Below are 22,033 nucleotides of genomic sequence, written 5' to 3' on the forward strand. Positions count from 1 at the left end.
CGTCCAAGCGCCCGATCAACGAAAGAGTTCACAGAATGGAAAGGGACACATTCCTCCCAGCCCCCAGCCCTCAGCCCTCCCGCGGGAATCGGACAAGTGCAGTAAATCCTATTGGATCACTATCTGAATCGATAATTCTTCCCGGAAATACCGGGCACAACTCTTTCAGATGCCCTCCCCGGTTGTAAAACAAAGGACCGGCAACTGGCAAAAGACATCCCAAAGTCCAAGGGCAGGGAGTTGAGAGGCAGACAGGAATCGCTCAAAGGCTGAAAAAGCACTAGCCTGAAGACGAAGACCCCACACTAAGAAGCAACCGAAAAGGCGCTTCCGCCCTCCGTCCCGCTCCACGCCTCACTGTCGCCTGGCCCTCCGATTGGCTGCTCCTCGCACCCGCCCGACAAAGGCTGTGACCCACGTGACTCAATGGCGGCCGGAGGATTGGTTGTCCGGCGGAGGCTGTTCTGGGCGGGGAGGTCTCGCGAGCTGCAGCAAAGCTAGGCTACCGGCAAGCGGGAAGCGGGACTGAGTTGTAGCCAGGAGCCGAAAGGCCGGGGACTGCTGCTGTCAGTCTCCGCGGGCCGGAGCAAACCTCCCGAGACAGGGCGTGGGAGCTTGAGGAGTTCGGAGAGCGGGCTGTGGACTCGTGCCTGGGTCTTTGGTTTGAGCCCTGGCTTCGGCCTTACTCGTATTTCCCTGCAAGTACGGCCCCTCTCAGTCTTTCCTGAAGTCGGTGGGGTTTGGACTTTATTATTATTATTTTGTTGAGAGTCCATTGTATGGAAGCACCGGTTGACCTGCGCAGCGCGCCGTGGAGACCGCCATGAGGTAGAAGCTAGGGGAGGGAGGGCTTAGAGATGCGTGTATGGTTACCTGCGTGCAGTATTGGAGGTAAGTTGGCTTTTTAAATTGTGCTGATGACTTTGTAATCTAGGAGCTTAAGTTTAGGAGGGAGGGGCGCCCCGTGACCGAATTAAACGTTCATTTATTGAGCCTCGTCCTATGTACCAGGCACTGTTCCGAGTGCGATGGATGCAAAGGCCAGGAAGACACTGGCCTGGTTCTTGAGGAAGTCCGTGCCATGGGGCCGATGGCAGAGATGGAAGGAGGGGTATGTGCATGGGTAAATAAGTAGCGTGTGATGGCGTGCTGTGGTGGGAAAAAGTGCTGTGTAAGTGAGACGAGAGGATGACAGAGTTAGAGACCACTTAGAGAAGGTGACGTTTGAGTAAGGTTACTATAATTAGAAGTTCTCCAGGTTGAAAGGGTTGGGGGAGGCACTCCAGATGGAGCAAAGTGTACTGAGGAAGAGAACTAGGAATGTGTGCGTGCTGTGAATGGCGGGAGCACACTTGGAGCTCCGCTCCCAAGTTTCGTGCTTTTAGACAAAGTTATTTAAGTTCTCTCAGCCTCTGTTTTCCTCGTTTTTAATGTGTACTTCACCGGTGTAGGAAGATGAACTAAAGACTCCAGCGTAGCCCCTGTTAAACAGGCACTTTGTTAGTCCCCTCGCCCCCCGCCCCTTTTTAATGGAGTTTAATTGCTGAATGGTTAACACAGACCAACAGCTGTCAATTTTTAACTAAGGAGTATCAATCTATTGACATTTATAGATGGCTGAAGGAAGCATGTGCTGTCTCCAGAATTGTTACTTAGGTACTGACAACACCATGCTGAAAGGCTGGGGAGGGTGACATTGTGATCCAAGTACTTTTCCACGTCAGTGACAAATACCACCAGAAGGTGTCATTTAGAATAAATGAAATGCAGTCAGCTTTCTTACTCAGAAATTGATTATCCAGGTTTTGAATTACTTACACTTTGCATTGCTTCTTTTTTTTTTTTAAACAACATTTTTTTAAATTTTCTTTTTTTTTAAATTTTTGTATTTATTTTTGAGACAGAGAGAGACAGAACATGAGCAGGGAAGGGGCAGAGAGAGAGGGAGACATAGAATCTGAAGCAGGCTCCAGGCTCTGGGCTGTCAGCACAGAGCCCGACGTGGGGCTCGAACTCACAGACTCTGAGATCATGACCTGAGCCAAAGTCGGATGCTCAACCGACTGAGCCACCCAGGCGCCCCTTGCATTGCTTCTTTTATCTTTCCTATGGCCTGGAGAAAAATGAAATTAAGCCTCATATTTAACTGGTAGTGGAAAAATGTAAATCTGATGATCAAACCTCTGTTCTCTTTCCAGCTCTACTGTTAGTTAATTTGTTGTGAACCTTTGGCAAAACGTAGCCTCTCTGGATCTTGGACTTTTAAGATAGAAGATTCCAGTATAAAGATTTTATGACTATACTTCTTCTCTTTGTTAGGAGCAGAATTATAAATCAAACTGTATATTAAATGAGCTGGAGTTTATAATGGAATGTAGTAGAAAATCTTTTCTAAAGCTTTTACTTTAGGACGATAAATCTCTTCACAGACATCCCTGAAATTTTATCATGCCTAGTGTTTGGGCTCATTAAAAAAAAATTTGGGGGGCGCCTGGGTGACTCAGTCATTTAAGCATCCAACCCTTGATTTTGGCTCCAGTCATGAGCTCACAGTTGGCGGGATGGAGCCCTGCATCCGTCGGGCTCTGCACTGACAGCCTGGAGCCTGCTTGGGATTCTCTCTCCCTCTCTCAAAAATAAATAAACATTAAAAAAAATTTTTTTTAATCATAAATGCTTCTCCACTCTCCTGTATTTCAAAAGCAAAAAAGTTCCTCCAAGTTTGCATTTTTGTACAGCAGACTTGCTTAAAGCAAAACATAATGGAAAATAAAGTATTTGTTGAAAACCCATGGTTGAAACTTATCTATAAAGAAGCCTTTATTTTTTTCATAGGTTAACCTAAGTTTTCTTGGATGTGGAGAGTGTTGGGCTGCTCTTAGGTATAGAAGGATGTGAAATGGAATGATGCGATGATGAGTGAAGTATAGTCTGACCTGGTATTGCCACTGCTTCAGGGTTGGCCTTGACCAGGGTATGATCCCTTAATCTTCTCTCTGAGCTGATTCTGGTTGTGGTTTTTCCACATTGGTATGTTTTAATCTATTTGCATACTGATTTTATTATGTATAAGAATGTTTCTTTGATATTCTTTTGAATTGCTGATACTTTGCTGTTTTCCTTCTTAGGTTGAGGTGAAAAATCTGGCTTTTGATATCTTCATGGAGGACTACATTATTTCAATCCTGAATCTGGTTCAGTTTCCTTATTGACTTATGATATTAAAAATGCTTAATTAACTATGGTGTTTGTTTTCGTAAAACCTTGCGCTCTAACAAGAACTTTTACAAATATCTATTACATTCTTCTTATGGTACACAAAAGTGTTAATATTTTCAAATCCATAGGTTAATCCATTTCAAAATTTAATCAACTTTGTACTATCAGAGAATGTGCTTTGAATTGCTAAATGAGTGAAAATATTGGAAAACACTTATCTCAGCAGGGGCACTTAAATTATTTTCATCCTTCCTCTACCCATATATTTTCACCAACCTGACCATCCAGTGGCATGAATTTTACTACACAGAACTGAAGTGTTTCTGTAGTATTTCTAAGACAGGGTATTTCACACAAAGCTGAATTCTTGCTCTTGGGAGTAGAGGATTTTTTTCTCCAAGTATTAGATTAGCAATAATAAAAAAAAAAAAAAACCAAAAACCACACACACACACACACAAACAAGATGTCAATACAAAAATACCTCAAAGTCAAAGGTGGTCTGAATGAAAAATTTAAACACCTCAGTAATCTTTAAGTTTCCACATAATCATGACAACTTGGAACAGCTCTTTGCCAAAAACATTTATTCTTAAAATTTGTTTCAGCATTTCACAGAAACTTACTAATAGCCAGAATAATTTGTGCCCATTTTGCAGACTCTTAAACAGCAAGAAGAAAGAGCTTATTAAAAGATTCTTTTGCACAAAGTTAGATCAGTATTTTAGTTCATCTCTTAATTAGATTTGCTTTCACACTGAAATCTTCAGACAACAATATACACTCAACCCCTACTTTTCTTTAACCAGTTTCCCATCTGTATGGCTCATAAAGGAATCTTCTTTAAAAGTTGATAAACTATAACAGGTGTTACTTAACAAGTGGATTACAGTATATGGAAGGCGCTTTGTTCTTCTAAAGTGTTTCTAAGTATGTCTATAAAGAGCAGGTCTATGTTTCACATTGTTTGCAAACTGATAAAATATCTTCTTCATAGGCAGATAAATGCTTCCTTTCCTCAAGAAGGCTGCTACCTATTCACTACCCACTTTATGAGGTCTAACTTGGGTTTTTCCTGAGAGCTTCTATACCTCTTGTTCTTCAAGGAAAAGCTTCTGTACTAACTATACCCTTTTATCCACTTCTTGTACATTGACCTTCATGTCTCCTGTCAGTCCTGATTCTCATTCTAACCAGCTTGTTAAACTCTAAGTAGGAATCTAGAGAGCAAGTTAAAAGGTTAAGATCAATGGATACATCTTTTTAAAGAAATCCATATACAGTTGACCCTGGAACAACACAAATTTGAACTGTGTAGGTCTACTTATATTTGGATTTCTTACAGTACTGTAAAAAGTACAGTATAAAATTTTTTTTAACTTTTATTCATTTCTCAGAGACAGAGCATGAGCAGGAAAGGGGCAGAGAGAGAGGGAGACACAGAATCTGAAGCAGGCTCCAGGCTCTGAGCTGTCAGCACAGAGCCCGATGCGGGGCTGGAACTCACAAACTGCGAGATCATGACCTGAGCTGCAGTCGGATGCTCAACCGACTGAGCCCCCCAGGCACCCCCCAAAAAGTACAGTATAAAGGTACTTTCTCTTAATCTTAGTATTTTCCCTATCTTATTTTACTGCAAGAATACGGTATATAATACATCTAACATACAAAATGTGTGTTGACTATTTATTCGTAAGGCTTCTGGTCAACAGTAGGCTATTAGTAGTTCAGTTTTGGGGGATTCAAAAGTTGTATGTGGGGGGCCGGTGAACACATGTTCAGGGGTCAACTCTAGTTATTTAAAGTCCATATAATTATGAGTGGAGGATGAGAAGTATCAAACAATGCTACATACTGTGCTGAAAATCAGTCCTGTGGCCTTATAGTGCAGTAATTTTGTTGTGAGATAAAATGCTAATCCGTTTCAGTTCTCAGGGGAGTACAGTTTAATTAGATGTTGTACTTCTGTTGGATAACCTGTTATGGGACAAGCTTGGTGACTCCTGACATAATTAAACACACAGCGATAACAAAACACATAGCCAGAGGTGGCAAGAACAGTATCATTCACCCGGGTTTTACGACACAGTGGGCACACAGTCTTCATTTTGGGTAACAGAGGAGAATCAGAATTGTAGTCCAGGTGTACAGGTGGTGGCGGAGTAGGTAGGGCAGTCAGCGATTTGACGGTTTCTTGATTTTCAGATGAGTACCACCACTCAAGGAATTGCAGAAAGAATACTCCCACAGAAAGGCCAGTAGAGAGGGATAAGGCAGCACCTCCCACAGCTTTCTTCAGAGCTGACTTTATCTTCTCACCAACACTGGTGGGAGAACAGAACGAGGAGACAAAAGGAGGAACTGCTTATGTAGGTATCATCACAGAATGACTACTAAAATTATAGTTCTTACACTCTTCATCAGAATCACCGATTCAGTTTGGGGATTGAGTAGTTGCTAGATTGGCACTGTCTCCTTTAGTATCTGTTCTAAATGATTTCTTTTTTCTGATTTACAGTCTTTTGGGAGTATAGGAGCTAAACTTTGTATTTAATGACTAGGGTCTTCTTTGTTTTTGTGTTTTAAGAAAGAAATTAGACTGATTATATAGATTGTGTGTGTGTAAGGTAGTATATCCAGAAAAAGGAACAATGCTCTTAACAAAAAATAACTTAGCAATATTGAGGAATACATATTTGAACTTGTAGGACACCACAAACACTAACTAAAAGCAGTATAGCATTGTGGTTAAGACACAGTCTTGAGAACTGTTGATCAGGCTTGGATCTCAATTCTGCCACCTTCCAGCCATGTGGCCTTGGCAAAGGACTTCAGTATCAGGGCTCAGTTTCCTTAGCTGTTAAATGGAACAATGAATTTATTTCATTCGGTTGTGATGAGGATTGAGGTAACGTACGTAAAGCAAACACCTAGCACAGGGCCTGACGCACGCAGCAAGCGTGCACAAAAATGTAGCTAGTGTGATGAGGAAGTTTACCAGGAAGTTTACCACTCTTGTTCTATGGACACGAGAATTTTTCTGCATTTACAAAATACCTCAAAGTGAACCGAGGAAGGTGGATTTAATAAAATTGGTTCTGATTTTAGAATATGTTAACGAAATATTGGGGAATGTTAAAGCCTTACCTCCTGGCTGGTTGCTGCATCATGCTGACTTCAGCTGGTCTGTGCTCCAGAGCTTGTATATCCTGAACTGTAAGTCGACCTAACCGAACACCAGCCAGCCTCAGCAGTGGTGAGTGATGCTGAGCCTTTCCTAGGATGTATCGAAGTTGTTGTACAAAAAACCAGCCTTCCCATGCCATGTTAACAAATGGGTAGGCTGCCAGGAAGGCTTTATAAAACTGTTTCCAACGGGAAGAAGGGGGATGAATAGAATATTCATCCTCTTCTCTCAGGCTAGAAACCAGCTTCTCTAGCTTCACTTTCAGGTAGGGAAGAAGAACCAGGAACATAATTGACTTCCAAAGCTGCTGCTTTGGGAGACCAGCACTGGCCAACCTCTGAAGCTTGTGTGTGTCCTCCATTACAATGCGCTTTAAGCCATAAAAATTTTCAGAGAATGAGGCACTGGTTTTGGACAAATAATGCTGCTGGAGCAGAAGATCTAGCAGGGTGAAGATTTCATCGAACCACCTCCAAAAGAAGCCATAGTGGGCAGGATTGGATTCTGCAAGAACCTAAAGCAAAGTAAATTAATAAAATGAAATTCATTCCATTTCACAATTACTATGCATTGTATTTGCATTTCCCCTTTTTTCTTCTAAATTCTATACTTTAGGCTTAAATGAGCACTTCTTTTGGGGTCTGCCCTATCCTCCCTGAAGTGCTGGGTTATTCAGTACAGGGCTCTACACATAACATGGACTCAATAACCGTTAAACCATAGGATGTGAATTATAATTATTGGTTTGGTTTTTACCCAGTCCCTAAAAACTCTCAGAGAATTGACACCTTACCTTGACCACATGCTGAAGAGCAGGTCTCACTGCTGTCATTAAACTCTCCTGTGCTACCACCTCAAAGATGGATGGCTGGTCATCCACCACAGAAGCAGTTGTGATGTGAGCCCCGTGCTCAGCCATAATTTCCTGTGTGCACTGGGTTTCACTTTGCCCACAAACTCTTTAGTAAGCATGAACTTGTTTTAGTTATCAAATAGGTGCTCAGTCTTAAAGGTAATCTTTCTGCAAGAGACCCAAAACTCCTCTTTCACGGAAGTGGGGGGGAAAAGACCTCTTCTGGAGGCAGAAGAGAGGGGTCTCAAAAGGAGGTTAAGAACGAAGTTAAGGCAGACGCGGGTGGAAGTGGTGTGTGGGGTAGGGGTGACTTGTCAAATGCTGTACCTCACAGGGCAGAGCATGCCTATGGGACAGGGATGGGCGAAGGAGTGATATCTTCTGGAGCTGCAGCCCTGGAGGCTGCGAATCAGGGACTCTAACTCGTGAGGGCTCAAGAGCCAGCTAGCTCTGAGGGGTTAGAGGTGCCAGTGCGGACTCGGTACGCGAAGACCGGCTCCAGCCGTTGGCTGCGAAGTACCCCCACCAGGGACCGTCCTTGCGCGCTGACCCCCGGCGAGGCGCGAAGGACCCACGATTCCACGTTTGTAGAGAGGCCCCAGCTTTATGACAGGCGCCGCACCCGGAAATAGAAGCCGCTGGGGACTGGGATGGCTGGCGGACGGGAGGCGCTCTAGCCCCGAACGTGGCCCGGAAACCGGAACGAGCAAACTCTATGACCCCACCGGAGCTTCCGCTTCCGCTTCCGCTCCCGCTGAAATTAAAGAAGTGACTTGGGGAGGCCTGGCTTGGAGTTGGGTTCTCAGCTCGATTTACTTTTCTTAGCTAGGTTTGCATCGCATCCCCGATGGGAAGCCACACCTCTGAATCTCTCTGCAGAGGTCTTTTTGGAAAGGTGTTTGGGGCGCCGCGCGACGTCTGGCACCCAGAGCCAGGAGTTCGAGCCTGCTGCTGAGGCCTGTGTTCCCTTGGGCGATTTAGTTAAGGGTGGGGGGACGAATGGGAATGTGGACACACGGAAGTTCTCTCTGTGTGCGCCGGGCGTGGTGGTTAATTTATAGTCGGCCCTCCCAGGAGGGATTTGCAGCTGGAGATAGAAGTCTTTAGCCTTATTGCCGCTAATTTAAAAAAAAGAAAAGAAAAGAAAAAAGATGATTAGAATGAGAAAGGTTCCTGATGTTCCTCAGAACTTGGAACGGTCACTTTCCATTCTAGCCGGTAGATTAACTGTCTTGTAGGCGTAGTTACGTTCAAGCATAACTAGGCACTTGCCACACTTGATGAAAATGGTTCCTACTCTCCTATACGGTTGGATGTGTCACAGCGATGTGAATACAAGACTAAGAGGAATCCTGATGAGTTGTAACTAGAATCAACTGGAGACGCTTGGAAGATGGTACTTTTCCCTGTATACCAAACTTAGTGTAATTTACAATTAGCAAAGGGCCTTTACATCATATGCAACTTACCCTCTCTTGAGTTGCTTATTCACGTTTAACCATTCCTCTTTCTTCAACCCCTCCCCACTTCTGTGCTAAATAGATAGGAATAGAATGTATTCACTGCTTTAGAGGACCTTGTGGTATAAAGATAATTGGTTTGCATAATGAGAACTCTCAAAAACAAGATTTGGGTTTAATTGTTTCAATAAAATATTGCAAGTTAACCTTAATTATAGTTCTAAAAGGTGTTTTTTACTCCACCAAATAACCTGCCAGCGAAAATCACATTGATACAAGATATTTTACCTTAGGGAATTTTAAGGACTAGAGATGATGTATCTGTATAAAGCACCCAACACGTATTAGGTGTTCTAACAATGGTAGCCCTTATTTGCAGGCTTCTCTTTTTTCTTTTCTTTTAAGTTTGTTTATTTTGAAAGAGAGGGAGGGAGAGAGAGAATCCCAAGTAGGCTCCACACTTTTAGCACAGAGCCCGAAGCAGGGCTCGATCTCACGAATCAAGAGATCATGTCTTGAGCCAAAATCAAGAGTCAGGTGCTTAACCGACTGAGCCACCCAGGCGACCCATATGCAAGCTTTTCTTAATTAAACAACAAAAAGACAAAGTTGAGACAGCATCTACTATGACAAGTGGGAAATTGGTTAAACATTTGTATCAATTTTAGGGTTCTTTGGTTACAAGCAAAAGAAATAGGCCACTATTTAAACTAAAAAAAAAAAATATTGGAAATATATAGAGTAGTTAAAATGAGGAAAGCCAGCTCTAAAAGGACAGGAACTACAGTCCTATTGGATGTCTCTAGCAAGAATTAGTAAAGTCTCACCCAGGCAGCATTGTTAAAATGAATGAGCTTCAACAAATTTCTGTCACTGTACTTAGAATGCAAATTGTATTGCCCTACCTTAGTTCAGATGTCTTCTCCACTCTTTCAGGGAAGAGGGCAAGACATCTTGATTAATGGTCTTTGAAAATACCCCAAAAGTAAATTGAAATTGCACAAGGAAAAGGCAGTCAAAAATAGTGTCAATTATTACAGCCAACAAATAACCACCTCATTATAAATCCCGCCCTCATGTTTATAATGTAATAATAAATAAGACACATAAAAAGTGCACTTATGTGAAGAGGTATTCAGAGCCATCAGACAGGCTAATATGACGTGAGTTTAGAGGAAGAGATAACTATCAGCTGGGAGGAATACACACTGCTAACCAGTTTAAACAGAACACCCTTATTGGCCTGCATAACCAAAGGCAAGAACATTGTTTCTAACCTCATATTTTATTTCCACTTCCCTTTGCCAGTTGCTCTTTAATGCAATGATGTAACCTGGTACATTCTGTACCTCATATCATAACAGATGTCCACTGAGAAAGTTTTATGAATCAGGTGGACCTCAAAAGATAAGTACATTTGGGGCAAGTATTAGTAGTAGTGACAGAACTTTTGAGGCTAAGGGAGCAGCATGGAGTGGATAGGAGGAACAAATTGTTACTTGCTTTAACTGTAGAGGCACAAATAGGAATAGTAGAGGGTATGTTGAAAATAGATTTAGACGGATTATGGAAGGTCTTAAATGCTAGTTTTAGTACTCTGCCTGTGGATGGTAATTTATTTAATAAATATTGAGTAACTTTAAAGTTTGTTTGTATTTATTTTGAGAGATACAGAGAGCAAGAAGGGAGGGGCAGAGAGAGGAAGACAATAACAAGCAGGCTCCACGCACTGTCCGCACAGAGCCCGATGTGGGGCTCAAACTCACGAACAGTGAGATCGTGACCTGAGCCAAAATCAAGTCGGATGCTTAACCGACTGAGCCACCCAGGTGCCCAATATTGAGTAACTTTTATGTGTCAGACATTATGTTAGGTGATGGGTATAAAGTAGTAATAAAAACAAATTGTATCTGCCTTCATGGAATTTACAGTCTAGTTGAGGAGGGAGATAATAAATAAATTAAGATACAATTTGTAAATAGAATGAGAGGGCTGGGATGGGGTGGTGGTGTGGGCTGGGAGTGCAGAACCTTCTAGAATGGGTAAACAGAGTGCCTTTCTGAGGAGATTGCAATTAAACCAAGACCTAAATTATGAGCCAGCCATGTGAGGAGTTGCGGGAGGAGGGGGTAGTATTAGGTAGAAGGAGCGGTATTTGTGAAGGCCCTAGGATGGGAAAGAGTTTAGCATATTTGAGGGCTGCAATAGCTAGCAAAAGGAAAAATGAAGAGTAACTGAAAGGCATAAAATGATGTTAGAGAGGTAGAGGCCAAACCACGCAAGGACTCCGGCCATGAGAAAGAGACTGGATTTTAGCCCAAGTGCAATGGGAATTCACGGAAGAATACCAGAATCACGATGAGATTTGTATTTTTAAGATGACCCTGTAATGGTTATGTGCTTATGTTTACTTTATGAAAATTCATCCGAGCTTTACATTTATAATGTGTGCACTTTTTATAAAATGTTTGTTATACTTCAAAATAAGTGCAATTAAAACCTAAGGGCACTTGGGTGGCTCAGTCAGTTAAGCGTCCAACTTCAGCTCAAGTCATGATCTCACAGTTCACGAGTTCCAGCCCCACGTCGGACTCTGTGCTGACAGCTCAGAGCCTGAAGCCTACTTCAGATTCTGTGTCTCCCTCTCTCTGTCCCTCGCCTGCTTGCACTCTGTCTCTGTCTCTCGAAAACAAGTAAACTTAAAAAAAAAAAAACAAAAACAAAACTGGCTGCTGTGTGGATAATGGTTGGGAGAAAAGTTGAGGTTTCTAGTATTCCAGGCAAGAGGTGATGGTGGCTTGTATTAATGAGGTGGAATAGAGGGAATTGGATGAATTAAAGATTTATTTTGAAGGTAGATTGACAACTTGGAGATGGATTGGATGTGACAATTAAAGGAGAGAGAAATCAAGGATGACCCCAGGTTTCTGGCTTGAGGAATGTAGTGTAATTTATCGAGATAATCACGCAGCAAATACATACATAGTATGTGCAGCCATAGTTCTAAGTGCTTTACATATATTAATTCCCTTCATCCTTATAACAATATTTTGATTAAATATTACTATCTCCCCATTTTATAGATGAGAAAACTAAAGAGCATAGAGCTTCGGGGAGCTGGGGGAAGGATAGGTTTTGGACATATTAAGCATAAAGGAGCTGTTGAAAGGTTTTGAATAGAAGAGGCATATGAATCAAAGTCTCTAAGATTTTTCTGGTGGCTTCTTCGTTATGAATCCACCTCTGATTTCTGAGAATTGTAACTGGAACCAGGTTTTACAGCAACCCTCATCCCATGATTTGCTTAATTTGGGTGGGCCATAAATATAGAATTTTCCATAAGTGCGGTTGGCAATTTGGTGGTGAAAAGTTGGGAAAAGGTCAAGGCTAGAGATAGAGATTTTGAAGTCCTATGGGTAGGAAAGATCATTGAACTCATGGTATTGCTAAAAATAGTGTAAAGAAAATATCAATATAGAACTTAAAAAAATCCTCACTATTCTCTCTTTCCAATATCCTATATATCTTCTCTTTTCAGCCACATTTTCTTACGTTGTTATTTGTAACTCCTGGTTTCATTTCCTCACCTCCATTATCCTCAAACTTCTGCAGCATGGCTTTTGCCTTCTGTCTCTACTGACGGTCCCAGCAATGATGACCTTTACATTGCTAAATCCTTGGACGCTTTTCAGTCCTTCCTCTTCTCTCTAGCAAGTGATACTGTTGATCATTCATACATTTACACATTCAACAAATTTTGGAGAGGGGAGGGGGGCTAGGTCGCAGAGATAGAAGAGCGAATAGGTTAGTATGTTCCTACTTTCATAGAACTCTAAAAACATCCTAAAAAGTTATAGCCACCAGCTTTTCCTTCTCCTTTTCTACTTCGCAGTCTCCTTTGCATTTTGGTTTCCTCAGCTACTGCGCCAGGCACTCTCACTCTCCACATTTAAAAAAATTAAAGACTTACTATTTTTGAAGCAGTTTTAGGTTCACAGCAAAATTAAGAAACAGGTACAGAGATTTCTAGGTCTCGGTTTCCAAAAGTAACTTACTATTGTGTAAGCACTCCTATTACAAGCCAGGTGCTTTACCTACTTTATCCCACTGAAACTTGCCAAGCCAGGAAGAGATAGATTGTTGGCTCCTTTTCACAGACAAGACTAAGGTTAAGGAGACATTAAGGAACTTTCCCAGTCATTCTCAAGGCAGGGGTTTGAATTCAGAAATTCAGATCCGATGCCATCTCAGCCTGTTTTCCAACAGGATATTTCACCCTTTCTATGGGAGAGTTTTTAGAGAACTGTGCGAGGAAACAAATCCAGAGAACGACAGTTTGTTTAATACATCCCTCTGTATAGCCACTGAACTCCCTCTTGGGTCCAGTATCCAGTCTCCGAGGAAAGCCTGTCCGTCTCCAAGGCGACAGAGCTCGCCGCCTTTCTGGTTCTGCCGCGCGCGGGAATGACGGTGCGCGGCGAGGTTCTCTGACGTCAGAGTTTCCTGTCCACCATCTTTGTCTCTGGCAAAGTGGGTTTTGCGCAGTGGCTTAGACCTGGAGAAGGAGTCGTGACGTGCAGGAAACCATTACAACACCACTCGGGCCGTGCTCTCTGGCTGCTGCCGCCACCCCCGCCCTTGCCTCCGGTGAGTTCAAGGCGGCTAACTTCGGGGTGCGTCCGTCACTGCTGGGGGGAGACCCCAGGTTGACTTGGACACTGGCGGGGGGAAGAGGAAATCCTAGGAGCGTGACCGTTGAGTATGAAGTGAGCCGTCGGGTGTGACCGTTGTGAGGAAGAGGGTTGGAGAAAGGGACTCCACCGCTCTGGCGGGGCGAGGGAATCCTCGGGTGTGGCCGCTGGGAGTTGGGGGGCACCTGAGGGAAGATACGTTCGAGGTCGGGGGGTTGGGGCCAGAGGCCAGGGGTGTGGCCGGTAGAGGCTGGAGGCCAAAGGGGAGAACCTTCCTTCCTCCCCGCTTGGCGTCTTTCACTCAGAGGTGGGACGTGTCCAGCTTAGCAGAAGGGGAAAGGGATTCCCCCACAGGTTTGTCCATTGATGGGCGAACCTCTCCCGTCTCCCGTAATGTGAGGATAAGCGACACCTCTCTCCCACCTTGTAATGGAGGAACATATCCCTAGAATCTTGACCACCTGGGGCAGAAGAGGAATTCCTGACACTTGGGGGGAAGGGAGGAGAAACGTTCAGACCCGATGTGAGAGTGGGGGAAGCAAGTAGGGATAAATCTTAGCCCCGAATTTTTTCTTTCTGGGCTTAGCAGGAATGATCTGGTTTGAGAAAGGCTGTAGATTAAGCCAGAGGTAAAGAAACTGGAACAGCCTGTTATTTCCATATTCTTTGAATCGAAAGAATTTATTCACGCTGTTTGTTTTAGGAGCAGTCTTCTATGGGGGTGGGGGGCGGCGGGGATGTTAATGATCTCACCTGGCTGTTTCATTATGGAGCTGAGCACATAAAGTGTTGCTGCTTCATTAAACGGATTTTTAAAAGAAGTGCGTCTTAAATGCCAGAAACTGTTAATCATTGTGGTTTAAAAGTAAAGCGCAGTAAGTTTAGAAAAGGCCGTGTGACCACGAAGGTGGTCTCAATGAGGAACAATTTAAGTGACTAATTACCTGCTTGGTATGCCTGTATTGCTTAGCCTCAGGGTACACTTATAAAATAATAATAGAAAGCAGCAGATGAAGGAGATGCAGCTGTACAAGAAAACGTGTAACACATTCCAATGATGACTAAGCGTGGTGGTAAGGTGAGAACTGTTTGCAGGTATCTTAACAGTTTAAACTCCCAGCGAAGCAAAGGGATAGCGTGTTCTGCGGACAGCCTCGCTGAAAGTTGGGTGGTAAAATTAACACAAAGCTAACATTCTGTGAATTAAGAGACAGACTCAAGAAAGCCCAGTTCTTCCATCTTTTTTTCCCCTTAAACATCTATATTTTATTTTATTTTTTAATTTATTCAAAAAAAGGTGTTTTTTTTTTTTTTAAGTTATTTATGTATTTTGAGACAGAGAGAGGGAGACAGAGAATCCCAAGCAGCCTCCGCACTGGCGGAGCCTGATGTGGGGCTCAAACTCACAAACTGTGAGATCATGGCCTGAGCTGAAATCAAAAGTCAGACGCTTAACCAACTGAGCCACCCAGGCACCCCACTGTCCATATTTTAAAATACTACATTTTATGCACGGATTTGACCCAAGCTGGACAAGGAGTGAATTAGATATGATACGTTCTCCTTTTCTTCTTTCTTTACTTCTAGGCTTAAATTTTCCAGAGTTTTGGTATTTCAGTTAAGAATCGGATGTAAAGGGGGGCCTGGCAGGCCTCAGTAGGGCATGCTACTCTTGCCCCATGCTGGGTGTAGAGATTACTTAAAAAAATAAAATCTTAAAAAAAAGAATTGGATGTAAACCTTTTGAACTTCTTACTGTATAATATTAACACATTACTTTGTAGTCTGACTTTTTTTAATGTTTATTTTTGAGAAGGGGGGGGCAGAGGATCCAACGTGCCCTCCACGCTGACAGCAAGTCCGATATAGGACTCAAACGCACAAACCATGAGTGAGATCACGACCTGAGCCAAAGTCTGATGCTCAGCTGACTGAGCTACCCAGGCGTACTGGTAGTCTGACGTATTTAAATAGAAGTCACATCTTGTGTCTATTGTAATTAGATGTCTTATGATTTCTTATGAGCTAAATGATAATGGAAGACACTATTATCTTTGCATTGAAATTTCTGATTATTGAGATGTTGGAATATCTCAGCACCTTTCACACTTGTAATAAAAGATGGCCGAATGGCCTTTCTGCTCTATGATTAGGTTAACTCCTGCCAGTTTTTTTGCTGTGAGCACCAAACTGTAAAGCCCAGCTCTGTGTGAAAAGAAGGGACTTAGTGGCCTCACCAAGTCTAAGTTAGCCGCCATTTCCCAGAGAGCCATTTGAAATTGAGACCCTATTAATTTTTTTCTTGCCTTATTTTCTTTAGGGGGACTGTGAGGAGGGAGGAATAGAAGAGAAGGGTCTTGAGGCACCTGGGTGGCTCAGTCGGTTAAGCGACCGACTTGGGCTCAGGTCATGATCTTACAGTTCGTGAGTTCAAGCCCCGCGTCGGGCTCTTTGCTGACAGCTCGGAGCCTGGAGCCTGCTTCGGATTCTGTGTCTCCCTCTCTCTCTGCTCCTCCTCAGCTCGTGCTCTGTCTCTCAATAATAAATAAACGTTTAAAAAAAAAAAAATTAAAGGGGCGCCTGGGTGGCGCAGTCGGTTAAGCGTCCGACTTCAGCCAGGTCACGATCTCGCGGTCCCTGAGTTCGAGCCCCGCGTCAGGCTCTGGGCTGATGGCTCAGAGCCTGGAGCCTGTTTCCGATTCTGTGTCTCCCTCTCTCTCTGCCCCTCCCCCGTTCATGCTCTGTCTCTCTCTGTCCCAAAAATAAATAAACGTTGAAAAAAAAAATTTAAAAATAAAAAAAAATAATAATAAAAAAAATAAAAAAAAATTAAAAAAAAAAAAAGAAGGGTCTTTCACAACCTATATTTGGGAGAAACTAGGTTATGTTAAATCCAGATATGTAATCCTGTGCAGGGAAGCTTTCTCTGAAATGCAGCGACACCACACTCCAGGCTAGGTCAAGTAAGAATGGTTGTGTGCTTTCCCTGTGATAGCTTCATTGTTTAGCAATATCCCTAGGCCAAACCGCAGGCCTTCAGAACAGTCAGTGACTTGTGGAGTTTGATCTGGTGGAAAGGTAGTGTGAGTTCAAACTCCATAATGCCTTTGCTTTTTCCTGGAGTTCTCCTGTAGGAACAAAAAAAAGTTTTGTTTTTTTTTTTCGGGAAGAGCTTGGTTTTTGAGGCTCTTCAGCGAATATTTGATTTTTTTTTTTCCCTATTTTTTTCAGCTCTATCTTGGCTTCTTTTTCTTTGGCTTCTAATGCAGACTACGTTTTTCACCATCTTGTATTTTGGAGAATCTGCTTATGTTCATCCCTGGCTTGTGATTATCTCCTTTAAAAAATACATATGTAATTTTTTTGAAGTGTAATTCACATAACAAAATTAACCATTTTAAAGTGAATAGTGACAGGTAGTACAATCCCAGTGTTGTGCAACTACCACCTCTTTCCACTTGTTTTTGTTTAGACTATTTTCATTTTTCTTGGAGTTTTCTTTTGGCTTAAGCCAGGAACTGACTTAATACAATGTGTTCCTGCCAGTATGGGTAAGAGATGTTTCATTACTGTTTTTTCCAACAGCAGGAACTAAGAGTGATAGGTTTTTCCTTTCTTTAAGAGCAGAGATTCTTAATTTAGGATCTAAGATTACTTGACTCTCTTCCCTGAAATTTTGTGGGTGGGTATGTTATTCTCTAGTTAAGAACACAGTGCTCACAACGAATAGGGAAATATATTCCTTGACAATGAAATTTAAGGGAGGTAGTTAAATGTGTGGGTCATTAATAAAGGTAGAACTTCAGACTAGGTTAGTTTTATGTTTAACAGACTGTGGTTAAAACTGTTAAAAATTTAATATGTGGGGCACCTGGGTGGCTTAGTTGGTTGAGCGTTGACTCTTGGTCTCAGCTCAGGTCGTGATCTCATGGGTCATGGGATCAAGCCCCACATCAGGCTCTGTGCTGACAGTGCAGAGCCTGCTTGGAATTCTCTCTTTCCCACTCTCTGTCCCTCCCCTGCTCATGGTCACACACTGTCTCTCAAAATAAGTAAGGAAAACTCGAAAAGAAAAAAAAAGAATATGTTTGGTGTGCCTGGGTGGCTCAGTGAGTTAAGCGGCCAACTTTTGATCTCAGCTCTTGATCTCAGGGTCATGAGTTCAAGACCCTTGGTAGGCTCCAGGCTGGGCAAGAAGGTTACTTAAAAAAAAATTTTTTTTATATGTGTATATGAATATGAGATCTTGAGAAAACAATTTTTGTGCCCCTTTTCAAAGAAACTGGGCAGGGGGGGTGGGGGGGGCACCTGGATGGCTCTGTCGGTTAAGCATCTGACTTTGGCTCCGGTCATGATTTGTGAGTTTAAGCCCCGCAGTGGGCTCTCTGCTGTTAGCATGAGTGCTTTCTCTCGCTCTCTCTCTCAAAAATAAATAAAATGTTAAAAAGCAAAAACAAGCAGTGTGAAAAATTCCAAGCAGATTTTGTTTGTAAATCCTAAACAAGTTTTAAGTTTTGGTGATCTTATTGGACTTAATAGGCATAGTAACATCTTAAGCCATAATGGCCTTGAGCTATGGCTCTCCTGTTAGGCTCTAGTGATCGTTTCTGTATAGCCGTTTCTCTCTTTTTATGTGTAAGTTATTACATGATAATTTCAGATTTATTCCAGGTCTTTTATGTGAAGGACTCCCTTTCTTCAATTTGCCCATTTCAAATTTAGTGTACATTGTAAATGGATTAAATGATTATAACATTCTTCAAATTTTTTCTAGAAAGGCATTATGAAAATACTGCAGAAGGCAAGCCCCTGTTACAGGTTAATTTTTAATTATAACAACTATCGGGGCACCTGGGTGGCTCAGTGGTTAAGTGTCCGACTTCGGCTCAGGTCATGATCTCGTGGTCCGTGAGTTCGAGCCCCACATCGGGCTCTGTGCTGACCGCTCAGAGCCTGGAGCCTGTTTCAGATTCTGTGTCTCCCTCTCTCTCTGACCCTCCCCTGTTCATGCTCTGTCTCTCTCTGTCTCAAAAATAAATAAACATTAAAAATTTTTTTTTAAACAACTATCAAAACGGGAATTTCTTTTTTTTTTTTCAAAACAATTTTTTAAGTTTTATTTACTTATTTTGAGAGAGAGCACACGCAAGAAAGCGCGAAAGCATGAGCAGAGGAGGGGCAGAGAGAGGTAAAGAGAGAATCCCAAGCAGGCTCCACACTGACAGATGCTCAACTGACTGAGCCACCCAGGTGCCCCTAAAATGGGAATTTCTGTATTCTATAATGTTTGTGAGTTCTAGCTCGTGTCTTTTAACAAGGGAATTCAGTGAAATTCTGATACAACCTATAGCGCTCTTGCATAAGGATCAGGACTGTAAATAATAGCCACTTGGAAAGATCTCAGCTGAGTCTAATTTCCTTTAGGTTGTTCAAGTGGCACATTTTAGAGATCAAATTTGAGCCAGGCTGTTTTCATTATTTCATGTTTATTTGGCTCTTTTTCCTTTTCCTTAATTACATCGATTTGTTTAGTGCTTAGGTCTTTTCTCTCTGATCCATATTTACTGTTGTTTGCCATATGTGGTATTACTCAAGTTTGCCAAATTTATGATCACTCATGTTGTGGCATGACAGTAATGAGCAGGTGTCAGGCATCAGTCCTAAATTTGGTAGTAAGTATTGTTGATGATGGTAAGGAAGAAGATACAGGTTTTTGAGTGCAGAAGGGATATTATTAAAAGAAAATTTTAATACATTTAAAGATACCAAGTACTTTGGATGAAGTCTTGAGTTTCTCAAATCAGAAAACATTGTCTCATTATTTAGGGAGAAATGTGACCAGTCCATGCCATTTTTGTTTTACTAGTAAAACCATGTGTCAGCTGGATTAATTTCCTGGGAATTGGAACAGAAGTATTAAACTTGAGGCTGAGATCCATGATCTTTTTAAGTTTTAACGCCAGTTCTGATTCTCTTTTGTATGCAATGGTGACTGAATAAATCTCTCTCTCTCTCTTTTTTTTTTTCTGGCCTTATTTTTAACTGTAAAGTGATATTCTTTTGGAATACAAAAGAATTATTGAAGAATGTTATTCTTTTGGAATATTATTCTTTTGGGCTAAGTGTAGATTGTTGGAAATATGAAAACTGTAATTAAAAAAATCCATGCATGAGGCATGTTTGCCTCTAGATATTTGTTGTGAAAGAATATTGTCCTATTAATTTAGTCTTTTTTTTCTTAGATTCCTTTTCTCAAGTGTAATAGTGAATAGGTTGGCACAACTGTTTTCTCTTTCTACTTTGACCTTAACATTGCTTCAGGATATGTGTTTTCAGGATACGTCCCTTGAGGTAGGGAGTAAATCGCATTTTCCTGAATGGAAAGTAATTGGGAGATCTTTCAAAACAAACTTTTTTTTATCTTAAATATTTGAGTGCCTAATTGAAGATGTATTTACAAAAAGGTCTAGCTTTAGACCTTCGAGGTGTTGAGATAATTATGGATAAAATTACAAAGCCATAATAGGTTCATATTATCAGTCCATTCCATTTAGCCTGTTATTTTGCCCCAGTTAGTTCCTTGAGGCAAGAGTTACATTCTTAATTATCTTTGCGTCTCTTGAATCACCAATAACGGTGGTAAGGAAGAAAATACTCAATTTTGAGTACAGAAATTATTATAAATGTTCTTTTTTTTTTTTTTTTAAATTTTTTTTTTTTTTTCAACGTTTATTTATTTTTGGGACAGAGAGAGACAGAGCATGAACGGGGGAGGGGCAGAGAGAGAGGGAGACACAGAATCAGAAACAGGCTCCAGGCTCCGAGCCATCAGCCCAGAGCCTGATGCGGGGCTCGAACTCACGGACCGCGAGATCGTGACCTGGCTGAAGTCGGACGCTTAACCGACTGCGCCACCCAGGCGCCCCTATAAATGTTCTTAAAAGTAGTTGAATTCCTTGCTGGACATCAATAATTTGGATAAAGGAATTTTTTTCTCTTGTTGTAGGTGCACATTAAAGATCCAAAACCATGACTGACTCCAAGTACTTCACAACCAATAAAAAAGGTAAGTATGAAAACTTGATTAAAGAACTTTTGAGTTTGAGTTCCTTCAAAAATTGTGGTGTAAGATTGTCCCACCTAGAATGGTTCTGACCTCTTTAGACATGCATATTGTGGACTATCTCATTGGGGATCTACTATTTGTACAGAAAGGTGTATTTGAATAAATTATTAAAGGATAGGCTTTTAAATATGGATAGAGCTGGGATGCACTTCATTTTGGCTTGGAGGTTCTGTTTTGGTGAAAGGATGAAATCCAATTTTAATTTGTCGAAGATGGGTAGGTCTGAGGAAGGCAGAAAGGGAAGCAGCAGCACATTTATTCTCTTTTAGTTTTTACTTGGAAATGTTAAAGCAGGGGCACCTGGGTGGCTCAGTTGGTTGAGCGTCTGACTTCGGCTCAGGTCATGATCTCGCGGTTTGTGGGTTCGAGCCCCGAGTTTGTGGGCTCTGTGCTGATAGCTCGGAGCCTGGAGCCTGCTTCAGATTCTGTGTCTCCTCCTCTCTCTGCCCCTCCCATGCTTATGCTCCTTCTCTGTCTCTCAATAATAAATAAACGTTAAAAAAAATTTTTTTTTAAATATTAAAACAATACAGATCACGTAAAAAGTAAAAAAGAAATTTCTCTTTCTCCTTATTCTTGTTCCTTAGGTGAACTCAGGGTGTATCCTTAGTCTTTTTCTGTGCATATAAATGCAAGTATTAATACATATGTTTAAAAAATTTTTATCTTTAACAAACTTCATGCAAACAGTACATAGAAACTTGATATTTTCATATCCCTCCATATAGATCTACCTCATTCTTTTAATTTTTTTTTTAATGTTTATTTATTTTTGAGAGAGAGAGAGACAGAGCACCAGTGGGGGAGGGGCAGAGAACGAGGGAGACACAGAATCCGAAGCAGGCTCCAGGCTCTGAGCTGTCAGTACAGAACGCGACACGGGGCTTGAACCCACAAGCTGTGAGATCATGACCTGAGCTGAAGTCGGACACTCAACTGACTGAGCCACCCAGGCGCCCCAGATCTACCTCATTCTTTATCTGGGCTTTGTCTAAATATGTTCTTTATACTTAAAACAGGGAACCTTTAGAATCAATTCCATGATTTTTAGGTTATAGACTGTGGATTACTTGAATAACTTTGCATTTATTAACATCATTGTCTTTGTAATCAGAAATGTAATGCTGATTTTTACATTTGTGGGTCTAGGAACTAAGGATTCTTGGGAAAATCCAAACTCCTCATCTTTTGTAAAATTGTTCCTAAATAATAGTTCATTTCTAGTGCGATAGATGGCCCTCCTATCAAAAACAGACTGGTTTCATTCTTCTCAACCTGTTGTTGAGAAGCTGAGATTTACTTTTCTTCAGGATTAGGATTCTGTGCTTTGTATTTAGCAGTCTTTATATTTACTGAAGCATTCTAACCGTGACACAACTATCATTCCTCTTATTCCTCAACAACTTTTCTCCTCAAATGGACCTTTTCTCCTTTCTTCCAGTGGATGAAATATAACTTCTCTGCCTCAGAATTTATCTTTCTTGGGGCGCCTGGGTG

At 41.7% G+C, this 22,033-nt stretch overlaps 2 protein-coding genes, 1 long non-coding RNA gene and 1 other non-coding gene across 8 annotated transcripts in view; 3 read left to right on the plus strand and 1 right to left on the minus strand.

Moving 5' to 3' along the window:
- Positions 1-494: 494 nt before the first annotated feature.
- Positions 495-3,239, plus strand: LOC124513282 (uncharacterized). 3 transcript variants are annotated; one of them, XR_006962344.1, is made up of 2 exons: positions 495-891; positions 3,129-3,239. It is a non-coding gene; the product is annotated as an uncharacterized LOC124513282 (long non-coding RNA). The 3 variants fall into 3 exon arrangements; XR_006962343.1 differs by lacking the exon at positions 495-891 and adding an exon at positions 2,647-3,030; XR_006962342.1 differs by lacking the exon at positions 495-891 and adding an exon at positions 2,647-2,974.
- LOC124513643 (Z30 small nucleolar RNA) lies at positions 2,908-3,004 on the plus strand. Its single transcript, XR_006962472.1, has one exon. It is a non-coding gene; the product is annotated as a Z30 small nucleolar RNA (small nucleolar RNA).
- Positions 3,240-5,141: 1,902 nt separating the features above from the next.
- On the minus strand, positions 5,142-7,879 carry PEX12 (peroxisomal biogenesis factor 12). The gene is made up of 3 exons (XM_047080520.1): positions 7,200-7,879; positions 6,367-6,920; positions 5,142-5,543 (listed from the first exon to the last, which is right to left on the minus strand). The coding sequence occupies exons 1-3, from the start codon at positions 7,323-7,325 to the stop codon at positions 5,144-5,146; spliced, it is 1,080 nt and encodes a 359-aa protein (XP_046936476.1). The 5' UTR covers positions 7,326-7,879; the 3' UTR covers positions 5,142-5,143.
- A 5,385-nt stretch (positions 7,880-13,264) lies between these two features.
- AP2B1 (adaptor related protein complex 2 subunit beta 1) overlaps positions 13,265-22,033 on the plus strand; it is a 127,715-nt gene continuing 118,946 nt past the window's right edge. The window contains exons 1-2 of one of the 3 annotated variants that reach the window (XM_047080840.1): positions 13,265-13,366; positions 20,417-20,476. In XM_047080840.1, coding sequence (XP_046936796.1) covers positions 20,440-20,476 — 37 coding nt within the window. In that variant the 5' untranslated portion in view covers positions 13,265-13,366; positions 20,417-20,439. The other 2 variants (XM_047080842.1, XM_047080841.1) reach the window with 2 other exon arrangements.

This window comes from Lynx rufus, unplaced genomic scaffold (assembly GCF_022079265.1).
Source record: "Lynx rufus isolate CCGP_SWC_20201006 ecotype Redwood Valley unplaced genomic scaffold, mLynRuf1.p SCAF_18, whole genome shotgun sequence".
Taxonomy (NCBI): Eukaryota; Metazoa; Chordata; class Mammalia; order Carnivora; family Felidae; genus Lynx; species Lynx rufus.

Excerpts from the sequence above, each read along its gene's own strand:
- PEX12 (XM_047080520.1), bottom strand. The coding sequence starts at position 7,325 with ATGGCTGAGCACGGGGCTCACATCACAACTGCTTCTGTGGTGGATGAC. Across the intron at positions 6,921-7,199 it reads CTCTTCAGCATGTGGTCAAG|GTTCTTGCAGAATCCAATCC; the intron begins GTAAGGTGTCAA and ends ACTTTGCTTTAG. Across the intron at positions 5,544-6,366 it reads ATGCAGCAACCAGCCAGGAG|TGTTGGTGAGAAGATAAAGT; the intron begins GTAAGGCTTTAA and ends TTCTCCCACCAG.